General features: G+C 40.7%; 1 protein-coding gene across 1 annotated transcript in view; it reads left to right on the top strand.

Moving 5' to 3' along the window:
- The window catches only part of MACO1 (macoilin 1), an 81,495-nt gene that overhangs the window by 37,014 nt on the left and 25,298 nt on the right, over positions 1-19,183 (top strand). Inside the window, exons 4-6 of the mRNA XM_063456502.1 lie at positions 2,190-2,313; positions 2,606-2,784; positions 3,192-3,672. Of these exons, the coding sequence (XP_063312572.1) occupies positions 2,190-2,313; positions 2,606-2,784; positions 3,192-3,672 (784 nt within the window). The remainder of the gene's footprint in view (positions 1-2,189; positions 2,314-2,605; positions 2,785-3,191; positions 3,673-19,183) is intronic.

Below are 19,183 nucleotides of genomic sequence, written 5' to 3'. Positions count from 1 at the left end.
TGCGTTCTCGCGATCTCTTGGATGTTGCAGTATTTGGTTCCTTCTCCCTGCTGGGACAGAAAGAGTGAATGGATGGAATAAAGAGGGACACCATTTGCAATAAATTTTGTATAAAATAGTTTATTTGCATTTAATTTTAATGGTTCAAAGAAAGTGAGGCAAAATGATTGGCCCTCATGCATGTTCACTTCATCAAATCTTTCCCTCTTCGAAAAAAGTTTGGAAACCCCTGTATTAAATCAACAGTACAAGAGGCGGGGCTTGAAAAATTTGCTTGGCATCTAGGAGCCTGCTTAAAAAAATAAAAGGTTAGGAGCCAGGTTTTTCATTGTCAAAAGTACAATTCTTAAGGGGACAATGTAGTCACCAGAACCACTACAGCTTAATGTAGTTGTTCTGGTGTCTATAGCCCATCCCTACACACTTTTCAATGTTAACACTGCCTTTTCAGAGAAAAGAAAGCTGGTGTACAGGTAGCTATGGGGTATTAGGCCTGGTTTTCTGTCCGATACCCATCGCTTCAAGGCTTTCTATGTTAGACAAGACACGTCAACCCCTCCATCCCGTCCCCTTTCTGACAGCCCCATGTTAGTTGGCTTTGCACAATTTTTCCCACATTCCGTAAATTTGATTGTGAGCTTTCCAGTGTGCAATATGCCATATATTTCAATGTACTGTTTTGGATCAGAAGGTTAAGAACAGAGGGGAAGGACATAACTTCCACAGTCCTCCATTTCTTAACCAAAGCCTGCTAAGTTGCTAAGAACAATTGACAGCTCTACAGACTCATACATGACAGTCTCTGAAAAGGCAGTGTTTACACGAAAATGCCTGAAGGGAGCTGTTCTACTCACCAGAACAACTACATTAAGCTGTAGTTCTGGTGACTATAGTGTCCCTTTAAAAAACTTACTGTGAAGAGTATTTATGACTGCTCTGTTTAAAGGGTGTGTGGTGTGTGTGTATATATGCACAGTATGCCTATAAATATTTGGACACTGACACAATTTTAATAATTTTGGCCTTGTATGCAAACAGTTACATATGCTGAAGAGACATGTGTCCAAGTTCAGCCTTCCTCACGTTTGTTTATTTTTTTGCTGTTGATCCAAAAGAAGGCAAAAAATGTTTGAAGCACTTCCAATTTTGCAACAAACTAGGAAAATGATTCTCTCTTGACCCCAGAATGCCAGTCAGATTTATCCTTGGATCAAGAAGCTATTACCCTACTTTGAAAAATTATATCCTTGAATTTTCTGTTTTTGCAAGTATGCATCTGTTTAAACATCTGTATGGACTGATAAAACCACTTCTTCAGGCAGAGAACTCCATATCCTTATTGTTCTTATGGTAAACACTTTCCTTTGCCTTAGCCTCTTTCATCTAGTCTAAACGCGTGACCTCGTGTCCTATGTAAAGTTCTGTTTGTGAATAGATTTCCACACAATAGTTTGTATTGGTTATATCCGTTATATTGTATTGGTATATAAGGTTATATCCTCTCTGAGGCAATGTTTTTCTAAACTAAAGAGGTTTACATTTAACATTTCTTCATAGCTAAAATGTTCCATTCCTCCTATTTTGTAGCCTGCCTCTGCACTCTATCTAGTGCCATATCATTCTTTAGAAAAGGTGCCCAAAATTGCACAGCACAGATTTATAGAGGCAAAATTATATTCTCATCCTGCAAATTAATGCCCTTTTTCATGCATGACAATACCTTATTGGCCTTAGCTACTGCTGATTGACATTGCACATTATTGCATAGTTTGTCTATAACAATTCCCAAGTCCTTCTCGTGTGTGGTTATCTAATTCGCATATATGACAAACTCCCCTCTCCAAGTGAATTTGCCACGAGCTCCTGGAGGAGCCTGTTTGCTAGCCTCCTGCCCACAGACTATGGACCTGTAAAATGTAATATAAAAGTCTCTGTTCATGTATTTATGCTATATGGTTTGGGAACCGAACAGCCACACAAACTAGAGTCCACCCTGGAGCTTGTTAAGCCTAATTGATACTTTGTAGCTTATGTATATATATATTTTTTTCCTACTACATGCATATTCCATGTATGTATTTTTACTGAATGAAAAAAAATTGCACCTCTGGTAAATCCATTTTATTAAAATGAATTTGTTGCAATGAATATATATATTAAAAGCCTATTTTAATATTTTTCCATTTCAGAACGAGGAGTATGTTTACCTACAGTTTCGCTATGGATACTATTTGTTTATATTGAAGCTGCAATTAGGTTTAAAGATCTGAAGAATTTTCATGTAGACCTGTGTCGACCATTTGCTGCACACTGGTAGGAATGTCTTTATTTTCTTCATTGTGTGCAACTTATTCATTGTAGGTCTGTTTGGTGCTACTTCCCTTCCTCCACTACATCGGGTAGAGCTGGAAGACCTATTTATTTATTTTTTTACAATGAGGGAATGCCAAAGCATACAGCCCTGTAACAATATTGATGCTTGGAGTGCTAGTTGCTAGTTTAATATATAAAATGCTTATGAATGTAATTATAAGTTGGGAATATACGTGCACTTTTTATTTGTATTTTTAAAATCTGGTTTTAATGTATCTGAAATATTTTGCAGTATTGGTTATCCTGTAGTCACGTTGGGCTTCGGGTTCAAAAGCTACGTCAGTTATAAAATGCGGTTAAGGAAACAGAAGGAGGTGCAGAAAGAAAATGAGTTTTATATGCAGCTCCTGCAGCAGGCACTGCCACCAGAGCAACAAATGTTACAAAGGCAAGAAAGGGAAGCAGAAGAAGGTGGGTATCTGAACCTGTCTAGAGAACCAGTTTCTACTCTGCACTACATTCAAAAAATGGCCTACTGTACGCCCACCTGTCTGTTTTCATTGGGTGCTTTATTTTTTTTTGCTTCCTCTAATGGAAAGGCCATGGGTGTATTCTAGTTAATAAAACCAAATCAGAACATGTTTAATGAGCAATAAAATCTTTCACATCTCTTGTTTGCTCTTCTGGCTGAGATGCCGAATATAAATGCAGTGCTTTGTGTTTAATTAGAATGTCATTTCATTATTCATTTTCCCTATTCTGCACTGCCTTACTCCAGCTAGGAACCCAGGCTCTGGATTCACCAGTCTTCACCATTGGTTTGTATTGCTAGGGATTTCCTGTTGCATGTTAATAATTTTTCTTTATTTATACCACAGCCTCAAAGAGTTTATCTGAAATGGATTCTTCAATACTGTTACAGCACAACGGAGGACTCTCTTCAAATAAAAAAATCTCCAGCACATTACCAGAGCTGGAATACAAAGAAAAGGGCAAAGACAAAGATGTAAAAAGACACAATTTGGGGATTAATAACAATATTCTGCAGCCCACAGACTCTAAAGTACAGGAGATTGAATATATGGAGAATCATATCAACAGCAAACGACTGAATAATGAATTAGGGAGCACAGAAAACCTCTTAAAAGAGGAGCCGTGTTCCACTTCTAAGAACTACAAGAATGCCACAGGGACTGCAAACTCCTCCCCTCGGAGCCATAGCACGTCCAATGGGAGCATTCCCTCGTCCAATAAGAATGACAAGAAGAAATGCACTAGCAAAAGCCCAAGCACGCACAAAGATCCCACAGAGAACTGCATCCAAAACAACCAGCTCAGCAAACCAGATACACTAATAAGGTAAGTGATGACAATCTTGTGTGATCTGTCCCAATTTTACATTCCCATTTTGTGTAGTTAAATTAAAAAAAAAAAAAAAAAAAAAATACAAATCTACGCTGTTTAATAGGCATACCCAACAATGTTTAATGTTCTACTACCGGAGGAACACTGGTGTCAGAGCACTCTGCTATAGGGTGCTTTTGTTGTAGGTCCCTAAGCGGCATTTGTAAGCCTGAAAAAGCACACTGTAAACTTGTAGTTTTAGCTTTTTAAATACCTACATTGAATTTGGTGCCACAGATCAGGTTGGGGACTCTTAGCAGGCGCTCTAATTGGTGGTCTATTTCCTCTGCTCTGAGTGCCTTATGGTGGCAAAAGTACCTAAAGGCCACTAATGGCTCCATAGAAAATGTATCAGAAATATGGAATGCAGCGGTGAATCTACTAAAGACACTAAAAGCTCTGTTATAGGAACATCTTGTGTTATCAGAAAGCACCAGTTGCGTGAGTTCTCTAAGGTGATAAGGTTCTTCATTCCATGAGCAGATCTTGATACTGAGGGGTAGCTGTTGCTAGCTCTAAGGCTGTAGGGTGTGCTTTGAGAAGTGCCTGAAAATTGAAGCAAGATGGATTATCAGATGTCTTGTATAAAAAGATCAACACTTCTACTACATCGTCCAGGGCTGCTCCCTTGTCGGTGTTGTGATCTGCGTTACCTGATCTATATGTGGAATATTGGCTTTTCCATTCTGTCATACATATTTATTTTTGTCAGTTTTTACATTTTGACCAATTAGACCAGTTTTGGTCTGGATGCCTCTGATGCACAGACAGATGGTGGATTTAGTGTTCATTTTAATGTGTCTGATCAGGATCTGAACATGCGTAAGTTATGCCATCATTATAAAAAAATTTATCATTCAGATCCTGGTCGAAAACGCACCATCTCGATGTGCTATAGTTATTTTGCTGGGGAATCTGGTCCAAAATTAGACTCTGACAAAATAGGAAAACTAACTGAAAAACAAGTTTAAAGTGGAGGATTGGCAAGAAATTCTTATGGCATTAGTCTGGTGCTTTTGAAGCTAAACTTGTATACAGATGGTACCCGACACCCTCTAGACTTTTTAAATTGCAACTTTCTCATACTAACAGATGCTGGAGGGAGTGCGGTCAAGTTGGTACTCTGTATCATGTCTTTTGGTCTTGCCCTAAACTTAAACCGTATTGGGAAGATATTCACACTCTAAACTCATCACTGATCAAATCCCCAGTATGACACCAGAATTGTCTCCTAAAGAGCTTCCCAGGGGATTTGCCCAAAATTAAAATAATTTTATGTAATTCTAGTTTCATTCACTTCGGTCCTTCCTGGATATTGGAAAACCGCTACTATTCCTTCTATGATCGAGCTGTTGCATAATACTCTAGAAGCCAAGAGATGTGAATTAGCCTTAAGACCACCTTCAAATACAGTTAATGTTTTGAAATATGAATGGGAACGGGGATGTCAAAAATAAATATTAATTAGAACGTATAACTTCACCTGACAAGATAGTTATTTATATGATCTTATTTTAAGCACACTGTTGCATGTAACATATTTTGCATCTTTATTTTTTAATAGACTATACTTTATTGAAAAAAAACATGATCACATCTTGTATCGGATGATATGTGTAAACTGTATTCCCAGGTTATTTGTGTTAAAAAAATGTTATATGGATGTTGTTTACATATATTCATATTATATAATTCTTACTGTTATGGAAACAAATTTATCTATAATAAAAAAAATTGAAAAGATAGAGGGTCAGCTGCTACCTAATTGATACCTGGAACATGAACACACAAAGAATTGGTGATAAGCGGCTAACCGTGTTAACTTCCTAATGAATCGCATTATAGTCAGTGAAGGTGAATGTCCTTTGTTTTATAATATGACACTGCCTGATTCTTGGAAAAGATTGCACTGTATGACTAGACCACGATAGTCTCCAGGCTGCAGCTACTATCTGATACGTCGTAAAAAGTACTGAGGTCTGAATAAAGGCTTAGACCAAATGTATCATGGCCAGTAATTCCCCAAAACTGCTGCAAAGCCTTTTGAGGCTGCAGCATCTGTCCACGTTACAGGTGAATTGTCATATAGGTGGGAAAAACTTAGATTTCCTGTTCCACTGAAACCTCTAACACATGTGTAAATATGCCGCAGCATTGGAATCAAGGGTTACCGGACTCATCGATGGGGAGATTTCAAGTACCCTAGAAATTAATGACTGGCCCTTTGGAATAATTCTCATAACAAAATTGAGGGAGCCTGTCGGCAATTGGAGCTCTTTAAGATTACATGAACCATGCTGTAAGTTAAGATCAATGTTGGTGAGGATGTAGTCTCTTCTCTGTGAGTAGGCTGGATTCCCCAAAAATTGTCAGGTCTTTGATGGAGATATTGGGACACCCAAAGTATCGAATGGCTATATGGTGTCTGTTAAACTACATGGAGGGTTGGCATGGTTTGCGAAAGTGAGGAAGTCATCCAAATAGTGTGTGTGACTGAGGGGCATTTACATGTGTTAAGCAGTAACCAGCATAAGGTTTTAGCGCAAAAATCAAAATGTGTGGGAATGCTTTTATTTATTTATTTTCGGTGCATTATCAGAGATACAGATATATCTGGGTATGCCACAACAGCATATGCATGCAATACAACAATATCCCAAACATTCTGTGGTTTGCGCTAAAACAAACCGTGCACATTTTGTATATAATGGGCTGGTTAGTTATAACGAATTGGCCGTCCTTACCAGTGGGGACTATGGAGAATGGTGCAGTGATTAAACACCTGGATGGTGGTGTATCACTGGGTACAGCCTTTGTGCTTGTAAGACACCTGTCCCTTTGAGTGGCGTTGAGTGCTTTGAGAGAGTCGCATTACCGCTTGCCTGTCGGCACGGTGTGTCCGTAAATCTGTGCGTGTGCTTTTTGAGGTATGTATGACACCTGTTTCAGTGCTGCGGTGTTCCGTGTGGATTAGGTTAGTCATTGGAGTAAGGGCTGGGTGTCGTGGAGTCTGTGAGGATGTATTTACATGGCTTAGCCCGTAGTGGCTGCTTAGAGGCTATATTACGCCTATAATCTAGGCTTGTGGTGCTTAATTGTTTACTATGCCCTTTAGCCCCAGGGCATTGGGGGAGACGGGGGTTGTGATCGGAGCGCGGGCTAATCGCCCTAATGAGTCAGAATTTGTTAACTTGTTCCAACAGTTACGGGTACAAACTAAAGTAAGATAGAGGCTGAGTAACTTGGCATAGTAAATCAAGTATTATAGCTTGTTGTTGCTAAGTTGGATTCGGGGAGCAGGGCTTCTTCCTTCCCCGAACCCAGAAGTGGGGGACTCCTTGGTAGTGCTTGAGTGTGTGTTGGATAGTCCCTGTGTAGTGAGGCCCATTGCTGTCAGGAAGGCTGGACCTTCTGTTGGGTCCGTGGCCTTGTATGTCCTCCCGTCTTTGATGTCCAGCAACGTTCTGGGGGTCTACCATCGGTAAGTTAGTCCTGCGATTTGGAGGGGTTTGGTGATGGATCGCATTTCTTTTCGCCATAGTAGGGTGGATCTGTTCAAGTCCTGAAAGACAGATATGACTGGATTCAAACTGGTACGGTGTTTCTCCTTTCAAGGCGGCTAGCAGGCCCATTTTGTCAGTCACAGGATGATGTCGCATGGTGCTGCTGTTGGGGCTTTCAAGGATTTGGTATACCCCGTCGAAGTGATTAGCCTGCCGTGCTGGGATGAGGGTGGACACCAGTCTTCTGATAAAGTGTGGGAGTTTGTCTAAGGATATATTTTCTGGGACTCCTCTGAGTTTAATATTTTTTTCTTCTGCCCCTGTCGTCCAGAATACTGACTTGGTTGAAAATTGTGCTCTGGGTTGATTGTAGCTGTTGCACTTGCTCGGTAAGTGTGGTCAGGCCTTGTTTTAAGGTAAGTATGTCCTCCTCATTAGTGTGGGTGCGTGCCGTCACTGTCTGTACCTCTGTTTTGAGGGTTTCCAGGTCCGCTTCCCACATCTGTCTGAGGTTGCGTTGGAGGGTGGCTAGCACTTCTTGTATGTCTCCTTTAGTTGCAGGTGCTGTGTCCTCCGACCTGTTTGGGCTAGTGCTCCCTGCTTCAGTAAGAGCTTGGTCGTGGGGAGATTCTTCATGTTAGGCAAGCCCATTTCGCAGTGGATGGCCTCCCACGCGGTAGGCCTCATGGCCGCGGCTGAGTTTTCTTTTTTTGTTTTGTGCTTGAAAGAAAGGGTGATAGCGTGATTCCCTCCATCGCTTTCTGGTCTGCCCTCCATGTGGTACTGGCTCGGTGTGCCCGTTATTTGGTGGGTTTAGTCCCGGTCTGTCGGAGCTGAGGAATATGGCGACTGCTCTGGTTCGCTCTCAGGTTCCGCCCTGTTGGGAATGCTTTGAGTCAGAAGTAAACTGGGAGAAATAAAATAGTATTGTTCACTCTACTTAACTCCATGTAGATGCCACAGATGGGTGTATAGGAAGTAGTTTGAATGCATTGGCAATATCTGTTTATGATCTTTTGGTGACCCAAATGTGCAAAGTATGCCCTTGGATTTTTATTTTTTATTTTTTTTATTGGTTTAAATGAAATTATAATCCACATTTGTAAAAGAACAGGGCTTTTACATTTTTTCTATATTTGCATGAAATCCGTAACCAGTGCGTTTTGCAGGCCCACAAAGAGTTGAACATTATGATTGCAAAAGTGCCGTGAGCCCAATACAAAATAAAGAACTAGGTTCATCCGTTCGCGCCGCAAGGCGTTCTATGCCATTCTGCAAAAGCCGGGATTTAATGCTGCAGGGCAGTATAGAACACCAGGCAGTCCCCCAGTGAGCTGTGTGATCACATGGCTGCAATGGAGATGCCTGCAGGGGGACTGGGGAAAAAGTCACTAAATATATATGTGTGTATGATTATTAGTATTTTTATATAGCGCCAACTTATTCCGTTGCGCTTAAAATATTCTGAACAATGCGAGATTCAACTAAAAAGTAGATATTTACGAAATGATAAAGGAACAATAGGTTGATAAGGACCCTGCTCAAACAAGCGTACAGTCTAGAGGAGATGGGGTATAAAATCACAAGGGTCATCAAACAAACAAGGCGGGAAAGTAGCAGAACTGGAGGTGAGTGGAGTGTGGCCCTTAAGTAGAGAGCAAGAGACATGTTTGTAAAAAATAAGTTTCCCTGGGAGTCCATAAGCATTTCTGAACAGATGGGTTTTGAGGTATTTCTTAAACGATTGAAGACTAGGGGAGAATCTGGTTGGGGTAGGAATGCCGTTTCTAGGAATGGAGTCACCCTTGAGGTCCTGCAAGCGCGAGTTTGCAGTAATTGTGAGCCTGGCGGCCTGACTACAATCAAAGGTATTTAAGGTATTCTACTCCATAAGAGAGGGAGTGGAAACCTGAAATCCCACTAAGCTGAAATTTTGAGCGAAGGAAAACTGGCTCCTCACTTGTGAGTGCATTCTTATATATATTTCCCTCACGTATAGATACAGGCAATATTACACTAGCTTGTATTTTTCTCTTAATTTAGGATTATAAATACCCAGGACTGCCCACCCCTTCCAATCTGGAATTAATCTTCCCTGTATCATTCAAATTATGAAATCTGATGTAAGATTATTTGGGTTAAGATGTTGGAGTATCACATACAAATTGTACCACTTTGGTGATTTTGCATCCTTAAGTGTTCTTGCATAGCAAGCCCACTTAATGTTATCTCACATATAATTATTCTTATAGCCAAATTTACCACCCTAACTCCTCCCACAGTTTTTACACTACATAGACAAAAATATACCAAAACGTGCGTATTGTTCCCGATTGGTGTGCTATTACTTTGTGGAACGTTTCGCCGAATGGTTCACGGAATATCGTCGTTCTTGAGGCAAAATTGGTCCCATAGGAATGAATGGCAAAATGTTCAAAGCTAGAGTGGGAGCTGGCAAAAGCTGAAAAATCAGGACATGATTTCTAAACTGCCACCACTCCCTCATTTTCAGGCCCACCTACACAAATCTTATATCAAAACGTTCAGATATCCCTGCTGCCACTAAAAATGTCCACAGCTAAGCCATAGTCCTGATAGTTTTCACAATATGACCATTTGTTTGCAACTCACGCCGTCTATTGGCATTCATTGAAACTCCACTCTGCAAAGCCCACATTTGAAGGGCAATTTCTAAACTGCGACTGTGCCTTCATTGTTAATATCTCAGAGACATACTATGCATCAAAATGTAGGTCTGGGTCTTGTGATTCTCACAATATAAAGCCCTTCGCTGTAGGATGTATAGTTTTTAAAATATGACTGTTTGAAGATGGCAACTGCCAAAATACTCTGACCTGTGCCAGGTTGCAGCAGCAAGTGAGGTCATAGACAAAGCCTTTTGTACACCTGCTAATGTTTTCATAAATGTATGTTTTAATGTAACAGTGTAGCACGTTGCACAACAACGTTGCAATTAAATGTGCTATATAAATGATAACAGTTACTCCGCCCACTCCAGTTGTAGACTACTGGTGGAGGCAAGAACACTTCACACAATTTCCCCAGAAATTGTAGCTTTTCTAGTTGTATATAAAGTGTGTGTATATTATCGCTAGCGGACCACCGTGCACCCTAACTGGGTGCCTCTGCCAATCACTGCTTCCTAATGCTTACCAAGCACCGCACCAGACACCATCACCACTGTAGTCCCCCTTCCACCATTACAGCTTGGTTGGGGTCTCGCTGTCCAGCACCCACCCTGGACCCAAGACCAGGATCCAGCTTCCAGTGGGTAGAACTCTCCTCCTAGGGAGTGTAGCAATATGCTATTAAAAGAGCAAGTGATTATAACTCAGGGGAGTATAGTGATAGAGCAATCCCAGAGTGATACAGCCGTTCCCCCCCCCCCCTCACACATGAGATGAGGGTAAGCAGGAATTTGTTTATTGGTAGCCACACTGGCCTTTTTATGTCAATCCCCATGCAAGGGGCACTCCCCCCTGGACCGTAGCGTAAACCACAGTAGAACAAATACCCAATTACATTGGCTCTCAGATCCAGGACACTCCCATACATAAGATCCCTCCCCTGTGCCTGGGCGATAATTGAATCAGTACCTGTACCAACTTAATTATATCCAGGCATATCACACACTTCAGCAGTACCCCTAAAACCAATTGAAACGCCACAAAATGCATCCCTTGATAGCCCCGATCTGGATGACCAACATATCCAAAAAGCGAGTAAAATGGTAGTTTTTGGAGCGCCTTTTCAATAAGTTTAGAATCTGATTAAGCTTGATATCTTCTACTGCTTCAACACGCAAGTGTGATACCCTTAAAACACACAATATAAATTGCAAGAAAAAAGAAAATAACATTGGAGCAATGTGTCATAAGGTGACAGTTTAAGTGATGTCTCTTTAAAATATATACAAGTGTGAGAAAGTTTAAATAAAACAAAAGTAATACTTAATCTCCAGAAAGTCTCTTCCATGCACGGATTGCTCAATACATGTAGGAGAAAAATACATTAACAAAAAACCCGATAATAGTGCAGATTATACTGATTTTGGCAATATATGTATTCCCATATAGTATGCCCCAACACAATGGGCTAAGGAAATACACTAAGACAGTGAATTATCTCTAGTAAAATATCAGTCAAGGATTTATTACAATAAACAATAAAATGTTAAAAGATTACACATTTATTTAAGTGTTTTGTAAACAAACTGACTCTCATAAAAAGGAGTTGTGAGTAAGGCACGGCTTCTGCCGTTACTCACTGCCAGGCTTATATAGATAAGGCGCTGAAGAGGCTGTCCTCAGACATAACTGGAGCTGAAATGCTTTGCAGGGCTGTGTTTCAGCGTGTTCGTGCGAGGTACAGTTGGCTCCCCCCCGGTTATGACGTCTACGCGTTTCGCTGGATGCCTGGCTTCCTCAGGACGCGAATGCTGCAGTGGCCATCTTTGAGGGTTTTTAAAGCCCTCAGCTATGTGCTCAGTCTTCAATAGGTCTTGCTATAAAGCCTTATTTTCATATAAAATGATCACCATTTCAATGGCCAAGTCTTTCGTTCACAATATTAAAGTGAAAGTGGTTTTAACAGAAAATACATATTACAATATAGACCACAACAAAACAATTTAAAATGAAACCTTATTTTATATTATTGCTCACTTAGACATGTAAAAGGATAAAAACATCAAAACTAATTCATTTTTATAAAGGAAGTTGCTGGAATTAAAAAAGGGAGTTGCTAGAATTTAAAAAAGATATCATTATTATACAGACAGAATTTGAGAGAGCTGTGTGTACATCAAACGCCATTACAGGGACATTTATTAGAGTGGAGACAAATGTCAAGAAGTAAGTAATTTCTTAAAGTGGCAGTGATCATGCAGTTCTACAACTTGTTTTTTGGATCAATTAATAAAGTTGGAATTCATTAAAGGATGGGAATATATGTTTGTAAAGAATATAACTATAAGATCAAATAGAAGTACCTCCTTGTAAACAGGAAGACTTCTAAAATTTTAAATAGTTCTATTAAAATGTTATGGGCATATTATAGAACATTACTTTTAAAAAGTGGCAGATTTCACAATCATTGAGACCCTCTGGTACCATTGGTTTTTAATTGGTATATCCATTTCATTTCGGCTTGGTCTTTCTTTTGGATGAAGCCCCCCCTCCCAATAATTTTTCACTTTTTGGATTTCCATAAACTCCAAACCTATTGGGTTAGCATTATGATAGTCTCTGAAGTTTAGGGAAACTTGGAGTGCATATTTTCTCTTTATGTTGTACACATGGTCACATATTCTGACCCGTGGTGGGTCAAAAATCACCCAGATCGGTTCAAGAGTTCCTGCTCAATTAAGTGGTCTGGGTGCCAAGTCCCTCAGGTTTTAACCCTTCACATGTAAACATAGCCGTTTCAGAGAAACTGTTTACATAACCGGGTTAATCCAACCTCTAGTGGTTGTCTTTCTGACAGCCGCTAGAGGTGCTTCTGCGACGATGGATGCAAAATTCGCATGCAGTGTGCAGAACATCCATAGGAAAGCGTTAAGAAATGCTTTCCTATGGACTATTTGAATGCACGCGCGCGGCACTTGACGCACATGCGCATTCGGCTGAACTCTGCAGCTGAGGGGGAGGGGAGGTCACCGGCGCTGGATTAAGGTAAGCTGCTGAAGGCATCACGGGAGGGGGGCCCTGGGGGTGAGGGTCCCCAAAGGATGTCCACGTCAGGAAAACGGGTTTGTTTTCGTGATCCTTTAAGTCAGGGAGGTTAATGTGCTGCACACTCCTGTTCTGGGTGGTCCAACTGTTCGGTTACAGAATAAGTACAATCCGTTCGGTAAGCCCCATATACTGAACCATAACAGGGAAAAGGCAATAACAAAGCCTTTCCGCAGTCCTGAACCAAGGTCTAATACATGTGCCATAGTCCTGGGGCAAAAGGCTGGCCCCTCCAAGAACCAGCGGCGAAGGTATTTCGTCAAAATAAATTTATATATTTGTAGTCGGGGGCAATAAGCAGTCACAGTAGTGGTATAAGTAGGTTGTGGTGTGACGAAACCTATGTTCGGGTAGGCTCTGTGAAAGAGGGCCTAGTCAGTGAATGCTTAATAAAGGGTGCAGTGGGTGGGCTGATCCAGGAAGTCTCAGCCCAGATAACTGGGAGACCTGTGAATTTATAAGCCGGATAAAACCCTCCCACAACTACAGGCTCCGTCCTTTCCATTTGTAGTCTGGGACAGTAAAAAGAAAAAAACAGAAAAGAATCCCTCCCTGAGGCAGGGGCTATGGAGTGTATTCTGAAAATATCCAGACAGGGGGTAACCCTAAATATTAACTTTCAAAAGAAAGTGATCCTAGGGCAGAAATGTCCAGGATACATGGATAGGATATATTAGAGTGTCTGTTACTGATAAAAACCATTTATTAGTCATCATAAACAAAGACAAACAAAATAATAATAATAAAAAAACCTAACCCAAAATTAAACCCATAAAGAGGAGATAATGAAGCTCAGTAGGCTAGGAAGGGGAGGCCAAATGAAGTGGCAATACCAGAGGTTAGATATAGTAAAGAAAACTCCTATATGGCATATAAGCCACCTATAGAAGGAATATGAATAGCTATAGAGCCTATAATGGATGACTAATAAACTTATGGTTTTTATCAGTAACAGACATTCTGATATATCCTATCTGTGTATCCTGGACATTTCTGCCCTAGGATCACTTTTTCTTTTGTCTGGGACAGTAAGCAAAGTTTATAGTATTGGTATAAGTTAGTGGTGTGTCGAAACCGACGTTTGGGTAGGCCTGTAAAAGAAGGCAAAAGGTTCTCATTCTTAGAACGTGTTGATATTACATGACCAGTACTTGAAATGCCTGTCTCAGTTCGAGGGATATCTGGTGTATGGAGACTATTCCAATGTCCCAGTTTATGATGTGCGCTGGGATGTTTACTAAAGGCTGCAGTAGCAGTGCTTATTCTAAAAGAATAACCTGAATATGTTGAAGGGTCGCATCAGTTTTTTTATGAATTGTGTCCGGATGTACAGGATGAATTTGATGTAGTGCGTGGTTACTGTGTAACCTTAAAGAGCGTATGCCTATGTAGTCCTGTGAGTGTCGGACAATTGGTCTAGTATGTTGACATGGCACCATTTATTGATAGTATGTAGGTATGTCTACAGGTAGGTATGAGAAGTTTGTGTTGGCTAACTTAAGGTTGAGGTGGCAAAAGGATGTGAACGTCACCATGGTATCGATGGAGTACGGATTGACTACTCGATATTTGGAAGTAAAATTATTAAAATGGACAGAGTTCTGGTATATAAGTTGGTATAAACAGAGAGAGCCGCAAGTGTCGGCAATCTACCATGACCCTGAGATGAGCTAATCCAGAATGAGATCCTGGAATGTAGCAGTTTTAGTATGTGGTTAAGCAGCCGTGGAATGTTTGGAGGAATACCTGAAATGAGATTGAGACAAGGCTTCAGCTAGTATGTGTATGCAGACAAGGTAAAATTTGCTGTGTTGCTGCCAGCCAAGTAACTGCATACTACTGTGTTTTAGTAATTGAAAGATTTCCTCCCCCAGGGATGTGCAGTAGCCCTGATGGAGTGTACTACGAGAGCTGAAGGTTACTTATAGTAGGCTTCATATCTCTGCGGGCCATGTGTCACGGAACCAGTTGTCCTTGGTAATGGCTTCAAACCCAGTATAAAATAACAGGGGAATCGTTGGTCAGTGGGGGAATGAACCTTTGCAGATGAATGACTCCGACTTCCCTGATACGCTGCACACTGTCCACGGGGGGCTGGGAGGTATTGACAATAAGTCAAGATGTACGCCTTGTAATATTACAGGTATAGGCCTATGGTATATCTTTGGGTTGCTGAAAAGGGATGAAAAGGGGCCATGGGCTTGTTTAATGCTCTAGAGTATAGCAATAGGTTCCTCAACAGTCAGAAATGTGGTGTGATAATGTATAGCAGCCATGAGCGGGTTAGCACAAATACTTTTAATAGTTTAGGGCTGCTGTAGATCCTAGACATGAGACTGGTTGCAGATAAAATGCCCCTACCATTTAATACCGTGCAAATGCCACAAACGTCCACTATGGCATGTTGCAGGGAACTACTTTGGAATGAATTGGTGAAGTCAGGCAATCTACGAGGAGGCTACAATCTACAAATATGTACTTCCTAATGACTGAAGAATTAAATGTGCGGGTGAAATAACGTGAGCAGAGGGAATGTGTGCCGGACTGTAACTTGTAACTCCTACCTCCCTACCCCCAGCACTCCTGCACTCCTACCCACAGTACCCCTTACCCCCCACACACACAGTACCCCTTACCCCCCACACCCACACCCACAGTACCCCTAACCCCCACCCCCCACATCCACAGCACCCCTACCCCCCCACACCCACAGCACCCCTACCCCCCACCCATAGCATTACACACACACACATACACTGCACCCCTCAATGCAGTATATGTGTGTGTGTGTTCAGCAGTATTTATGTATTCAGCTGTGTGTGTGTGTGTATTCAGCAGACTGCGTGCGTGTAATTAGCAAACTGCGTGCTCAGCAGTGTGCGTGTATTTAGCGGACTGTGTGTGTATTTAGCAGTCTGTCTGTGTCTCGGTGTGTGTATGTATTAAGCAGTTGGTGTGTGAATGTGTTCAGCAGTCTGTGTGTATGTATTGCATTTGTTGGAGATACTAATAAATATAAGCTTGATTTATATCATTTAAAATTTGTAAAATTTAACTCTGTGTTCTTCTTTTAAAACAAAAGTTGTTAACTGTACGAGTAGTTTTTTCTAAACGTAAACCTCAGTATTCAGGTTTAATTACAATGTTGGCACTTTGAGGGAAAAAAAGTTGGCATGTATTGTGGTTTGGGCACTCGGGCTCAAAAAGGTTCATAGGTTAGGTTGGTGTAGGCCTAACGTATAATTGACCTAAGATAAAACATATATAACCCTTGTGAAGCAGGAAGGTATACTTATTTCAAGCCCGAATGAGGGGCCAAAATTGTTTACAGAAATGTAGTGCAGGTCAAGTAAGGACAGTGTTTAAAGGTATTCCCTGAATCAAGATCTGGATAGTATAAATCGTTTGGAACATGTGCGTATATTTAGGCTGTGTCCTATGTAGTTGATTATCCCACCTAATAGATACTGCTAAACCAGAATGTTTGACATGGGGTAGGGACAACGTACGTAATGAAGGATACAGTTTTCCCAGGAGGATGACCTTGTGAAAGGTAAGGTATGTTTAGTTTATCAATATTGTGTGGTGGGGTATAAGGGCTGTAATAGGAACATGGTATGTTGCCCACTGAGTTTTATGTGAAATGGATTTTGCAAGGACTATGTATATGAGACAGAGAAAGGGCCCAATGTAAGTCCTGAGGTGCAGGGTGACTGCGTGAGTCTGTGATGAAAGTAATGGGGGATGATTGGTAGATCAGATATAGGTTGTAGAGAAAATACATGTTAAGTTATACAATACATACTTGCTGAGCCAGTTCAACAGAGGGTATAAAACAAATTTACAACTGGAATGAGGTGTGGACCACTAGAATGCGATAGTGCTGTATTGGTTTGAGGCTGTGATGGCTGAACACTTAATGTAGGAGGAGACAACTTAGAAGACCCATATAAAAGTCTAGCTTGTGAAATGGTGACTGTAATATATTTTCTATTTATAATACATGTTTATAAGACATACTTGTGAAATTCTTAGGAGGATGATTAAGAGTTATGCATACATAATAAATGCATGTTTTTATATATATATATATATATATATATATATATACACACACCCCTTTTCTAAAGTGTGCGTGTTTTTACATATGCAGGGAGACTGCCAGTCAGTTCAGGCAGCACTATAGACGCCTATTGTGGCCATGTGACCGCTCTCATGGCCCGCGGGGGCCTAATTTGCAGAGGGAGGACTGTCAGTCTTCTCCTCCTCCTCCCAGGTTAATATGAATGCTAACTTTGGCCAGCATTTGTGAAGGACTTCTAAAAAAAAAAAAATAATTTAAAATTACTGGACATACCCCATTTTGCATACCCTGGCTTGTCTACTTTTTCATTCCTGTGCTGCCATACAGTCTCAAAGGCAACATAACTAGTCTGGCAAACCTCAAGGTGTAATAACTAGTAAAAGAAAGTCCTATACTTGACATGTAACTTTCCAAAACATTATAAAAACTGTACATGGGCGGTACCGTTGTATTCGTGAGACATTGCTGAAAACAAATGTGTATTTTTTTTTTTTTTAAAGCTAATAGTTCTGCGCAGAATTTATCTAAATGTCAAAATGGAGAAAATATTTTATTTTTTTTTTATTCATATTAAATTGTTTTATATCTGAATATTTGTGGTGGAAATGAAAGCCCTGTTTCTCCTGAATTAAATTGGCTATATAGATATAGATATAGCGATTTTGTCTGTGCATTTAATTTAAAATGTGAATTACGGTTGAACAGATGTATAGCGTAAATTAAAGATTGGGTTTACATTATTTTTGTTCAAAACTTGTACAATGCCTATGTCCTTAAAGGACCACTATAGTGCCCTGAGGGTGCCCCCACCCTCAGGGACCCCCTCCCGCCGGGCTCTGGGGAGAGGAAAGGGGTTAAAACTTATCTTTCTCCAGCGCCGGGCGGGGAGCTCTCCTCCTCCGATCCTCCTCTCCTCCCATTCGGCTGAATGCGCACGCGCAGCAAGAGCTGCGCGCGCATTCAGCAGGTCTCCTAGGAACGCTCATAGGACGTTTGCGTGCTCTCACTGTGATTTTCACGCAAGCGCCTCTTTCTCTGAAACTGCTATGTTTATAAAGAAAATGGGTTAACCCTAGCTGGACCTGGCACCCAGACCACTTAATTAAGCTGAAGTGGTCTGGGTGCCTATAGTGGTCCTTTAAGGGTTATGGTGTTTGTTATATAAAAGGATGAAGAGTGAGTGTCCTACCTGGAATTGTTGTATGTACCATAAGGTAATTTCAAGAAGGGATCTGAGAGCAGTGGTCTAGTATATGGATGTAAGATCTCCAGCATTGTAAACATTTTGGGTGTTTTGAATTTTTCATCCAGCAAATTTATTCTGAAAACGAGAATTCTCTAATCTTTAAAGGAAATGAGAGGGTTGTTTCCAAATGGGAAGGAAAGGATCTTAAGCACACCACAGCTGATAAATCTAAGAAGTTGTAAATATTTCAATATATTTGGTGGTAAAATTGTATTCTTGTGTTTTTTAAGGATAGGAGCGGACTATGGGTTAGTTAAAACTGAGAGTATTGGTGTCCTGAAAGATTTGATAAGGAGGCATGGTGGAAAATGTTAAATACCTGTTTACACCACTAACCCAGGTATCAATGAAATTGAGTTTGCTTGGTAACAATTTCAGTGGCCCCCAGACTTTTTTTTTTTTTTTTTTTTTTTTTTTTTTTAGGGGCTGTTTGCACAGCGCAAGTGACTCTTTTTAAATAGGCATTTAGGTTGCACTGCGACTCTGCAATCCTGCTCATCCACATTATGTGGGGTGCAGGCTGCTCGGGAGACTGTTCACGTTCTCCCAGCCAATATGTACCGGTGCTTAGCCAGCTTCCCAGCGTTGATCTCTATATAATCAACTGGGAACCAGGCTTATTCAGAATTGCACGAAATGTAACTGAAAACTGCCAGTGGATGGTGGCAACTTACTATCTACTGTGTTAAATATAGTAAAATCATTTTCTAATATCAGAATTTTTATTGGTGGGTTACATTAGGGTGTGTGGGGTTAGCTCTAGGGTTAATCCTGGGTGTGGGTAATGCTGTTTTAGTATTAAAGATAGTGTAGGTTTAGAATAGGTTTTGAAGCATAGTGTAAGCATTGGGTAAGGGTTATGGTTTGTATAGATTTAATG

The sequence above is a fragment of the Pelobates fuscus genome, chromosome 1 (genome assembly GCF_036172605.1).
Source record: "Pelobates fuscus isolate aPelFus1 chromosome 1, aPelFus1.pri, whole genome shotgun sequence".
NCBI lineage: Eukaryota > Metazoa > Chordata > Amphibia > Anura > Pelobatidae > Pelobates > Pelobates fuscus.
The sequence above is the reverse complement of the archived record's forward strand: the minus strand, read 5'-3'. Positions and strand labels throughout refer to the sequence as shown.